Source organism: Macrobrachium nipponense, chromosome 2, assembly GCF_015104395.2.
Source record: "Macrobrachium nipponense isolate FS-2020 chromosome 2, ASM1510439v2, whole genome shotgun sequence".
NCBI lineage: Eukaryota > Metazoa > Arthropoda > Malacostraca > Decapoda > Palaemonidae > Macrobrachium > Macrobrachium nipponense.
In genome coordinates, this window is record NC_087201.1 from 95,827,245 (window position 1) to 95,840,539 (window position 13,295).

The following is a 13,295-nucleotide window of genomic DNA, read 5'->3' on the forward strand; positions in this document are numbered from 1 at the left end:
ATTACGTACTCAAAAGCCCTGCTTTCACTTTATGTTGTTGTCGTTGAAGATTAAGCTGGCCGTATGCCAGCACGGGCTCTTGCTCATAGAGCAGCCCATAGGAAATTTTGAATATTTTTGCAGGTGACAACTTCACTTTACCATTAAGGAGGAGGAATCTTCTCTTGTGCTCAATAAAACATATTGTATGCCTACATATAGTAACATCTATAGAAAAGGAGGAAGTGTAAGGTCATCAATCAGATGATATGTTTTAGATTTAAGCCTATCAAATATCAATATTTTTGCTTTGTTGTAGAATGTTTCAGGAAATTTTAGCACTATAGCATGTTTTTAGAAAACATTGATCAATTTGATTGTTCATCAACTTCTGGTTAGAGCTAATAGTATTTTTTTAAATATTTCAATTTTTGGTTTTCGTTCTGCTATTATATGGGTGCTGTAAATGAGAAGGTACTAAAAAGAAAAAGACATGGGTGTGAAATCAGGATGCCTAAAGAGCAATTGGAGAGAAGAATGTCCTCAAGGTATGGCCAAGGACAGGAAGGGAAATGGATGAAGATGCACACAGGAAGAAAATGGAGGCTGAAAGGCTGAGGGAAAAAGATAAAATATTCAGGATTGAAAAGTATAGCTGGAAAAAGATGAAAATGATGCAGGTTGAAGAAGTTGTAGGGATGGAAATGGAAAAGTTGAAGGTTCTGGAATGAATAGGGCATTATTTTGAAAATTTTTAAAATGAAAATGAACATGAACTGAAGGATGTTGGAACAATAGAGTGACCAATAGAGACCATAACAGCTAAAGAGGTTAAAATGGCCCACGGGAATATGAAAATGGAAAATTCCTGTGTGAAATAACAAATGACCTAACAGGAAGAGACAAGACCAGGAGAATTAGAGAACCTTACTGTAATGATAAAGTAAAAGCTGGGAAAATTTGCTGGAATCATAAACTGTTGTTTTGGTTCTTTCCAAAGAGGGCAATAACATAAGCATTGTTTATAATGAAACAACTATGTGAAAAATTCCTTGCTAAGAGGAAAACATCATTCTACATTTTTGTGGATATTGTAAAGGTATTTCCCCAGAGAGGGTTAGTGCCTTCAGTGCACCTCACTTAGTACACTGTATACATTACTTATGGTTCTTTGCAGTGTCCCTTTGGTTCCATAGCTGCAACCTCTTTCATTCTTTGTATTGTATGTACCTCCATTCATATTCTCATCTTCCATCTTTCTTTACACCCCCACCTAACAATTGATTCATAGCGCAACTGCATGGTTTTCCTCCTGTTACACTTATAAAACCTTATTGACACACACTTATAAAACCTTGTCGTCTCAGTGTCCCTTTTAGCACTGATTAACCTCATAGGTCCCAGTGCTTGAGCTTTGGCCTAAATTTTATATGCCTTTTTCATTGAAAAGGTATTTGACAAAATACCAATATATAATCAGATGGGCATTGTGAAAGCCAAGAGTACCAGCATAACTCATTAAGGTATTGATGTTACTTTGTCATAACAGTAGATCTATAGTGCAGCCAGTGGCAAGTGTATCAGAAGAATGTGAGGTAAATGTTGGTGTCCATCAAGGATCAATCCTGAGCCCTTTGCTGCTTATCACAGTAATGGAGTCCAGAGAAGGTGGCAGCGGGGAGTCACAGAATTTGAGGAAGGGCTGGAGAAAATATTTTAAAAGATAGATGAGGCGAATGGGGATAAGAGAAGAAAAAGTTATCAAGGAAGTGGCCATATAGCAATAGTGAGCTCAGGATTACAAAATATACAGGTAAGATATTTATGCTACTTGAAATAAAATACAAGGATAAATGAGGAAGATGTACAGAACTGTATCGTGATAGATCGACAGGTCTCAGAGGAGATAATGCACTTCCATTACTTTGTGGACAGACTGGGCTTAAAAGAGAACTCTAAGAAAAAGAAGAGCCAGAATTAATGAAATAGACAAAGATTGTTACATTACTGGTAAATAAAAATGCCCTATTAGTAGAGATAGCAAAGATGTATGGTTGTTGCATAAGACCTGTACAACTCTAAACAGGAGAAACATGGGTACACTGACTAGAAAAATAGAGGAAGTTTTGAATAAGGATAACCTGAGAATTTCAAAATTCATGTCTATACTAGTATGGTGGGGAAGGTAGAGTATTATGTATGAAGAAGTGGTGAGGAGAATTGGTGTCTGGGTGCTAGAAAACTGATGGAGATCTCCAAGGTTGAGATGCTTTAGACATTGATGAGCAGAGATGTAGAACTGTTGGTCAGAAAAGCTGTAGCTGTAGAAGTAGCAGGTGAAGACGGATAGGAAGGCCCAGGAAGTCATGGAAGAAGGGGATAGATGAAGACCTAGATCTGATGCAGATTCCAGCAGAAAGAGTATTGGACAGAGGAAAGTTGTGTGAACTCACTTCATATCTACCCCCATAAAAGGAAAAGCTAATGTAAAATATTTTATGATAATGATGTGATACATATGAAGGTGACAGTGTTTTTAGGTAATTTATGAGTTGCAGTAATAGTAATATCTTTTATTACTAATCTATTAGTTAATGTAAAATCTCACATATGTCAGCATTATTTACGTATCTGAAATTTATGTAGAACATTTTAAAAAAATAATGTAAAGAGTCCTTTAACAATAATTGTTTTACTTACAGTTAGGGATCCAGATCACCTTCTCATTAGAAGAGGAACCTTTGGGAACTGCTGGACCAATCAAACTTGCCCAATCTATATTGGCCTCCAATGATGAACCATTTTTTGTTCTGAATTCTGATGTCATTTGTGATTTTCCATTCACCCAGATGGTCAAGTTTCACAGGCAGCATGGCCGTGAGGGAACTATAATGGTAATGGTCGGTCATTTTTTTATGAAATTGTAATATGATGGCATCTTATGAAGAACTAATATTAGTAACACTTGAATTACACTATGGTTGTACCTAAATCCACATGGTTTTACCGTGCTGTTATAACCCTGACAAGTAGTAAAATTGATTCTTTGGCATTTATTATGCAGTAACCTAATGGCTATAGTATCAAAAGGGCCAGGTAGTTTCTTGTTAAAATAAAACCTGTAGCCTAATGTCTTGGTCATTTCAAAGATGTGACATCATCTACCTTTAATACTGTATTCTCTTTTGTTGCTCTTCTTGCTAATAGCCGATAAACATACGTACTCAGCTGCATGTCTTTTAAATTGGAGGAAAAATGTTTTGTAACTGGATGCCAGGTCTTGTTTTGATTAAGTAGTAGGCTATAATTGTTTCTTGCCTATTTTCATATTACTAAAATTATGCAATACCAGATTTATTTTCTACATATTCTTTGTAAAATTAGTTAAGAAATTTATTCTAAAGTCAGTGCAGGGTGTAGGTAAATTAATATTGAAAAATTATAGAAACCATGAATGAATGAATGATAATTCTTTTCATTTTCAATTCTCATTAGGTGACTAAAGTGGAGGAGCCTTCCAAGTATGGTGTTGTTATTTGTGATGAAACTGGCAAGATTGATAGTTTTGTAGAGAAGCCTCAAGAATTTGTGTCAAACAAAATTAATGCTGGCATGTACATATTTAATCCTTCAGTTCTGAAAAGGATTGAGGTAAGGTTCTATCTGAAATGGGACGTTTATTTTTATTTATTGCTTAATGATATGAGTGTAAATATAGTGGCCACATACAGTGAAATCTTAACCAGTTATTGTATTTACATAAATTTGGTAATGACCTGTAGACTATATTGTACGCTAGTTATTGCTTTCTTTTTCATTAACCCACTTACGCCGAAGGGGTATAATAAAAATCGTCTCCCGTATGCCAAGGCAGTCTCGGAGTGAGCGCCGAAGCGGAAAAAATATTTTTTTCAAAAAATCACAGCGCGCTTAGTATTTAAGATTAATAGTTCATTTTTGGATCCTTTTTTTGTCATTGCCTAAGTTTAGTATGCAAACATCAGAAATGAAAAAAATATCATTATCATATATAAATAATGCAATATATGAGAGCGCGAAAACAAAATTTTATATATAATTGTATTCAAATCGCACTATGAGTAAAACGGTTAAAGCTAACGAGTTAATTTTATTTTCGTTGTATTGTACAATAAATTGCAATCATTTTGGTATATAACACATTGTAAAACGATCAAAGCAACACATAAAATATTATCACAAAATGATGCATGAATTCGTAACACGTGGACGTAAAAAAATGTTTTTTTCAAAAATTCACCATAAATCTAAATATTGTTCTAGAGACTTCCAATTTGTTTTAAAATTAAGATAAATGATTGAATATTACTATACTGTAAGAGTTTTAGCTTACAATTGCAGTTTTCGACTATTTCGGACAAGTTAAAGTTGACCGAATGTCGAATTTTTTTGTATATTCTTTTTTATATGCAAATATTTAAAAAAATATAAAAGCTACAACCTTCAATTATTTTTTGTTGTATTCTACATGAAATTGCGCACATATTCATATATAAAACTCTATGAAACGCCTAATATAACGATAATGCAACGTACGCATTTCGGAGATTTGCGGCGGAGAATCCGCGCGCGGAGGGAAGGAAAGTTTTTTTTTTTTAAATTCACCATAAATCTAGATATTGTGCTAGAGACTTTGAATTTGTTTCAAAATTAAGATAAATGACTGAATATTACTAGACTGTAAGAGTTTTAGCTTACAATTGCGTTTTTTTACTATTTCAGAGAGTCAAAGTTGACCGAACGTAGTTTTTTTTTTATTTATCGCGATTTATATGCGAATATTTCAAAAATGAGAAAAGCTACAACCTTCAATTACTTTTTGTTGTATTCTACATAAAATTGCGCACATTTTCATATATAAGACTTTATGTAACGGCTAATTTAAAATGGTGTAAACATTACGACAATCGCACAAAAAAATTTCTGATTTTTTTTGGGAGAGTTACCGCGCGGATGTAAGGAAAAAATTTTTTTTTTCATAAATTCACCATAAATCAAAATATTGTGCTAGAGACTTCCAATTTGTTCCAAAATGAAGGTAAATGATTGAATATTACTAGAATATAAGAGTTTTAGCTTACAATTGCGTTTTTCGACCATTTCGGTAGAGTGAAAGTTGACCGAAGGTTAAAATTTTGCCACTTATCGTTATTTATATAAAAATATTTCAAAACTGATAAAAGCTACAATCATGAGTATTTTTTTGTTGTATTCTGCATGAAATTGCGCACATTTTCATATATAATAGTACTCCATGTAATAGCTAATTTCAAATGGTCCAAAAATTATGTCAAAGTGACGAAATAATTTCTGAGATGTGTCACTGATACTTTTTAGTGCGATCAGAAAGAAATTCACGCTTGCGCGCCTGCGTATCGATTGTAAACAAAACAATGCCTTGATCCGTGAGCTCCCAGCATCCCCCAAGGCGTGTGATTCAAAAGTTTTCGGCTGGTAGGCCTATAAGTATTTTTCCGCGAATTTTTAAAAAAACTTTTTTATGTCGACGTTTGATACGTCCAATCGGCACCTGGGAGACAATTTATGTCGACGTTTAATATGTCCAATCGGCGTAAGAGGGTTAAGTGATGAATCATTATGACTTGTTTTGGCACAAAAACTCATTATACCTTACATTAGCCTTAGCTTAGTAACAGTCATCTCAAGACTTGAGTATATTGCCAGGTCTCTGGGTGCCCCTGTGGTGAAACTGGTCATTGTTTGTGTCTGTTTTTTTTTTTTTTTTTTTTTTTTTTTTTTTTTGTCCACCAACTATTGTAACATTCCTCAGAAATCTAGACTTAACACTCATTTTAAATATTATTGAATTATTCCTTTCTGGAGTCCTTTGGTTTTCTACTAATTTCATATTACAGACAGTCCCCACTTATTGGTAGCGCCAGTTAATGACGTTCTGGTTTTACAGTACTTAGTTAATGATGTCGTTAACCAGATTATTGATGACAGTTAGCAATTTTCACCATCGGGAAGCTGTTTATCAGCACCAACGAGCAGTTAATGGCACCGATAATCGGTTAACAACACCGATAAGCAGTTAACGGCACCGAGAAGCAGTTTATTGGCTCTTATGATGTCGTAAACTGCATTTATTACCATAATTATCTGCGATTTTTTATTAACGGTGGTCGGCTGGGAACAGAACCCCCGCTGTTAACCAGGGACTTCTTACCTGTGATAGTTCTTATTACCAATACTTATCGTTGTTCAGTTTATCGTTGTTCCTCTATTCTTTGGTGTATATATGTATCTGGAAATTCTTCATAAATTGGACATAAATTTTAGCATCTACTGTTTTTTGGTAAGTGTTTTGTATATCACTTCCCTCACTTTGAGATCTATTATACAGTCCACCCTCTTAAAACTTGCACCCAAAGGACCAGACTGCTGCTGGACCACAGAAAATCCCAGTTGACAGATATCACCTCTAAAAACCCCCTTGTCACAAGTCTTGCCAGCTCATTCCACATATAATTTTCTGTAATATTAAAAGTAGAACAAAGCTTATGATTAATCACTCATTCGCAAAGTTTAGTTCCTTATGGAAATTCTGGCCTGCTCCAAAAGCATCTTCCCGGAAATGCTTACACCTTCGCTACGTCGGAGCTTGTACCATGAAAGGCAAGGTGTGAGGGCACAACAGACGAAGGGATCCACCACAGACCTTTTATACCTATCTGGGCATTCACTGGACCCAATAAGGGGTAAATCCTGGTTCGTGGGCTTTTTGATAGTGTAGCTGCTGTTTGCCCTCCAAAGAGTTGCATTGAATCCCTTGTAGTATTTGCGTTCTCAAGATTTGCGGACTCTGCTATTCTTGTGTTTCTCTATTAAACATATCTACCCATTATTCACGGAAAATTTGACTATTCACTGCACTTTTCATTAATAAATATTCACTGAATAGTCTATTATCATATCAATTTCATGACTAAATGCACTGTTTGTGATAAAACTATTCAAATATTCAGATACTGCATATAAGCATTCTTAGAGGGTTTTTCTTGTGTTTGAACTATCAAAATAGGGAGTTCTAGGCATTTTTAGAGGGGATTTAAGTATTTGCAAATTTTAGCTATTCACAGGTGGGTCTGGAATGCATCCGCCATGAATACGGGGGGTTCACTGTACTATTATGGTCCTGGAGGGCTCCATAGGATAGACCAAACAATTTCAGAGATTTCTCTTCTAGTTGGTCCTGGCCAGTATAGTACACATAGACACTGATAGAGCATAGGACTCAAGGCAAGATGGCTTTCTCTTGTCTACAGTGGTTGCCTATTCAATTCCTATTCTTAACCTGTAGATGTGGCAACAGAGCATTGTGCGCAGATCATTGTGTCAACCATGTGCCGGACCTATTCTCATTATTTCTTTGGTCTTTTTAATATGAGGGAGCTCCTAAAATTGGTGTGTATATAAGTGCTCCGAGATAGTATTTGGTAGTCAAGGAAGAGCCAAACTATAGGACAAGTTAAGTACTTCGGTTAAGTCCATTTGAAACAATTTTACTGGTAATATATTTTGCTGTCTCGTGCAGGGCAAAAATCATAAGAATTGTTTGTTCTGTTTACCGTACCGTCATTGGTAGCTGACAAATAATCTTTAATTATACTGAAGTTTTAAACAGTGTTGTTCTTAAAATCTTTGGCATATGACTTATCACAGTAGTTAGGGTTACTTAACCCTTAAACGCCGAAGGGGTATAATAAAAATCGTCTCCAGTATGCCGAGGGGGTCTTGGAGTGAGCGCCGAAGCGGAAAATATAATTTTTCGAAAAATCACAGCGCGCTTAGTTTTCAAGATTAAGGGTTCATTTTTTGGCTCCTTTTTTTGTCATTGCCTGAAGTTTAGTATGCAACCATCAGAAATGAAAAAAATATCATTATCAGATACAAATAATGCGATATATGATAGCGCGAAAACAAAATTTCATATATAATTGTATTCAAATCACGCTGTGAGCAAAACGGTTAAAGCTAATGAGTTAATTTTTTTTGTATTGTACACTAAATTGCGATCAGTTTGGTATATAACACATTGTAAAACGATCAAAGCAACACAGAGAAAATATTATCACAAAATGATGCATGAATTCGTAACGCGTGGACATAAAAATTTTTTTTTTTCAAAAATTCACCATAAATCTAAATATTGTTCTAGAGACTTCCAATTTGTTAAAAAATGAAGATAAAGGATTGAATATTACTATACTGTAAGAGTTTTAGCTTACAATTGCAGTTTTCGACCATTTCGGACAAGTTAAAGTTGACCGAATGTCGAATTTTTTTTATATATTCTTTTTTATATGCATATATTTCAAAAATGAGAAAAGCTACAACCTTCAATTATTTTTTGTTGTATTCTACATAAAATTGCACACATATTCATATATAAAACTCTATGAAACGCCTAATATGAAATGGAGCAAATATTCCGAGAATGCGACGTACGTATTTCGGAGATTTGCGGCGGAGAATCCGCACGGAGGGAAGGAAAGTTTTTTTTTTAAATTCACTATAAATCTAAATATTGTGCTAGAGACTTTAAATTTGTTTCAAAATGAAGATAAATAACTGAATATTACTAGACTGTAAGAGTTTTAGCTTACAATTGCGTTTTTTTACCATTTTGGTAGAGTCAAAGTTGACCGAATGTGGTTTTTATTCTATTTATCGTGATTTTTATGCAAATATTTCGAAAATGAGAAAAGCTACAACCTTCAATTACTTTTTGTTGTATTCTAAATGAAATTGTTCACATTTTCATATATAAAACTTCATGTAACGGCTAATGTAAAATGGTGCAAACATTACGACAATCGCATGTATGATTTTTTCGGAAGAGTTACCGCGCGGACGTAAGGAAAATGTTTTTTTTCATAAATTTACCATAAATCAAAATATTGTGCCAGAGACTTCCAATTTGTTGCAAAATGAAGGTAAATGATTGAATATTACTAGAATATAAGAGTTTTAGCTTACAATTGTGTTTTTCGACCATTTCGGTAGTCAAATTTGATCAAAGGTTGAAATTTTGCCACTTATCATTATTTATATGAAAATACTTCAAAACTGATAAAAGCTACAACCATGGGTTGTTTTTAGTTGTATTGTGCATGAAATTGCGCACATTTCCATACATAAAGCTTTATGTAACGGCTAATTTAAAATGGTGCAAACATTACGACAATCGCACGTATGATTTTTTCAGAAGAGTTACCGCGCGGACATAAGGAAAAAGTTTTTTTCATAAATTCACCATAAATCTAATTATTGTGTTAGAGAGTTCCAATTTGTTGCAAAATGAAGGTAAATGATTAAATATTACTACAATATAAGCGTTTTAGCTTACAATTGCGTTTTTTGACCATTTCGGTAGAGTCAAAGTTGACCGAAGGTTTGAAATTTTGGCACTTATCGTTATTTGTTTGAAAATATTTCAAAACTGATAAAAGCTACAATCATGAGTATTTTATTGTTGTATTCTACATGAAATTGTGCACATTTTCATATATAATACTCCATGTAACAGCTAATTTAAAATGGTGCAAAAATTATGTCAAAGTGACGAAATAATTTCTGAGATGTGTCACTGATACTTTTTAGTGCGATAAGAAAGAAATTCACGCTTGCACGCCTGCGTAACGATTGTAAACAAAACAACACCTTGATCCGTGAACTCCCAGCATCCCCCAAGGCGCGTGATTCAAAAGTTTTCGGCTGGTAGGCCTATAAGTATTTTTCCGTGAATTTTTTAAAAAACTTTTCTGTGTCGACGTAAAATACGTCCAATTGGCACCCGACAGACAATGAAACTACCAAACAGTATAATAACCATTCATTTCTATTCTTTATCCTATCTTTACCTAATGGAGATACCGAGTTACTGACAGCTATAATGAAACATATACGTAACGTAATATTAAAACAGAAGAAGAATTCTAAAATATACGTATTTGTTGGCTTCGATGATAGCAGTCTTATTTATTTTATATTTTATGATATCTAATTCACAATTTATTATTAAATGTATTGCATGTACTCATTTCAAGTAATTATTAAGTAACCATTAACTATAATAAACAAACAAAAACAAAAAAGCTTCCAAACTTCTGTTTACATCCAGCACTTACGAGTATCGAACGATTGCCAAGCAATCACTTTTCCTAGTACACAGTAAGCCATAAATTTTCATTATCTCTCCTCAACTACTGAAACTACCAAACAGTATTGTTACAACCTCCCAGGTTGCAGTACAGTTTCTTTTTAGGTCTTTATATTCTCAAGGATTGCAGTCAGTAAATGTACCTCAGTGACAAGGAAGGACGGAAACAGAAACTCAAGAAAACTTAACAATATTTATTATAAACTAGAACAATGACTTAAATCAACCTTGTGAGATTAAATACACTTAATTGTACAGAATATTCAAGAGAACAAATACCTGGTTCTCGGGAACTCACAAGAAAACCTAAAGCTAATACAGTAAGCCCTAAACAAGAGAAAACCCCAAGAGAGAAAACACTTGATAATAACAAGGTGGATCCAAATAAGGCTAGCCAAAATAATCAATAACCTAATAATAATAAGGTAGAAGGAAGTAAGAGATGATAACAAGGAAAACCTTAATATTCCTACCTACAATACAAAGCTAAACAATGTGGAACTCGGTCCACTAAATACTAACACACAAACAAATATGACAACATATACATGTAAACTTATACATATATATATTTATAAATAATAAAAATTGGCAAAAATAAACTATTTCACCTCAAGTGAAATTCCAGAAGAGGAGTTGAACTCAGGGCCGTGATCAGTCAATCAAGCTGCTAACGGAAGGGCAAATACTGTACGCCAGGTACTGAAGGGCAATACATTTCCCGATACAAGAGGAACAATAATACGTCTTACCTGGCGACAGACTCCCTACTAGCCACCTCACGAGTCAAGTAGCTCTCACTCCCGTATAACAGCTGGACGAGGATGACACGGCAAGTAAATCCAGAATCCAGTGCCGGGATACAACAACGACACTGGTTTTCCCGTCAAAATCCTCAGACGGGAAAAAGGGGCAGAAAACCCGTGGTCGCAGATTGAACAGAGCGTCTGCTAAACTCTCAACAGCAGTGTGAAGGTCGCAGGTGACAAAAACACCTGCGCGAGAAAAAGCCGTGATCCAGGGGCACACACAACAGACGTATATATGCGTCTTCCAAAATCCGTGAGGGAAATATCCAAGTGCGTGGTCCAAAAGGTAAATATCCAAAGTCGTCCTCCAAATCAAAATAAATGCTGTGACGGGAAACAGTACTGGTGAGAGCTTGTCAAGACCCGAACTCCCGTTGACCGGTCGACCATGTCTACTCATCACCTTCCCAGTGTTTATAAACACTCAAAGCAAAAGAATAACAATCGTTAAAACGATAGTTCACTAATACACAAAAGAGGAGGAGGAGGCGCAAAAACACTGAAACAATCGTAAAGCCACTTAACTTACGGTAACACAAGAGTAAACATACTCAGCAAAAATTTAACTTAAAAGTAAACAAAAAAGTAAACAAGGCTGATTTAAATCAACAAAAGAAATAATAATAGTTTTACGTTAACCTAATAAGTATAATAACCATTCATTTCTATTCTTTATTCTATCTTTACCTAATGCTTTTTTTATTAAATGTATTGTATGAATAAGTTTTTCAATTTACAGCATCCTTTTACCAATAGAATACTTAAAGCACAAGGGGTAGATGCTGACCAATAGGAGAGCAGGATCTTATGGGGCGACTAGCATCAGGAACCAATGGGAGAGCGGGAGGATGGTGGCGAGTTTACTCAGCTGGCAGCGCGGGAGTTTTAAAATTGTTCTCGGTGGTCCGGGCGAATCTCGGGACTTTACAGCAACAACCTTTCGTATCTTGAAAACTTTTTGTATGTAGAGCTGTAAAATTTTTCGTATTTGCTTTCGTATCTCGAGTTTTTCGTAAGTTGAGCCTTTCGTATGTCGAGGTACCACTGTACTACTAACATGCCAAAAAAGAAGTTTAGTAAACGAAGGGAAGCAAGTTCTCATAATATCAAAACTTATCTTGAAACTAAAAGTATAGAGAGCTAATGTAGCTTCTCATATGTCACCACCTGCCATGTGTGCTGAAGAGATCCCAAATACTTCCTATTACGAAGCTCTGAGGGAAATCTATTAATCCCTTGCACAAATATATCAAGATGATGATGATGATGGCACCAACAACTTTGTTTTGAAGTTATCTGATGATGAGGAGGGGGAGGAGGAAGAGAATGAGCATTTTCAAGATGTAATTGCTGTCCCTGACGTAGCAGGTGATGTCAGTGTTTTATCAGGAGTTATTTTTTTTTATTGAGAAGTTATATGACTGAAAAACTAGACGTTCTGAGTGTAAGCAATGATGGAGGAATAGTTTCATTACCCTTGAGAGCTCTGAAAGACGCTTTTAGTTCGACGTATTGCGGGCAGTGTGACAGCAATATAACACTTGAAATTGATAAAAACAGTTTTGATGTTTACTTGAAACTAAAGTGTAAGTGTGAGGTGCCACCTGAAAGTGTGAAAACAGAACATATCGGTGAAACAACAGCTTCATTTATATATCAAAACATATTGCTGCAATGGAACATAATTTCGGCTATGCACCAAGTTCATTTCTGCCTATTATGAGAAAAACGACAGGAGAAAACCTGAAAGGCCTTCAGATGAAAGAGAAGACCAGGAAACGAAGGTCTGCTATGCATTCAAGAAAGCAAAAGAAGCAAAGAACATCAAAAGGAGGATATGAAGGAGGGGCTCATTAGCCTTCTAAAAACTTGGCAGCACAAGAGTAGAGTGGCGTTCTACGATAACCCCCCAAAAATAATATAAACAATTTTCTTTAAGTGATAAATGTTTGTTTTTTTAGAGGGAATAATATCTCCTATAAAAAAGAAGGAAACAGACGCCATGTAGGCTTTTCCAAGAAACTTTATATGCTTCTGAAAGCAAAATAAATGGTTAGCAAACTTTAACTGCGTTTTTCTCAAAACATACATTTTCTACATTCAAATTCTAAAAACTCCCTTATTTATGAATGGATTTTAATAATCTAAAAAGCAATTGGAATAAAGATAGTGAGAGAACACATCGGCAAATTTATTTTTCTTTTTTTTCTCAAAAATTTTTTTTTACCAATATCTAATACATAATTTTATGGTATTTTTTTTTATTGAATTTAAAAAAAAAA

The 13,295-nt window shown here is 34.7% G+C and overlaps 1 protein-coding gene across 1 annotated transcript in view; it reads left to right on the top strand.

Annotated features, from left to right (window-relative positions):
• LOC135220807 (mannose-1-phosphate guanyltransferase beta-like) overlaps positions 1-13,295 on the top strand; it is a 165,219-nt gene that overhangs the window by 56,313 nt on the left and 95,611 nt on the right. Inside the window, 2 exon segments of the mRNA XM_064258317.1 lie at positions 2,682-2,873; positions 3,475-3,630. Coding sequence (XP_064114387.1) covers positions 2,682-2,873; positions 3,475-3,630 — 348 coding nt within the window.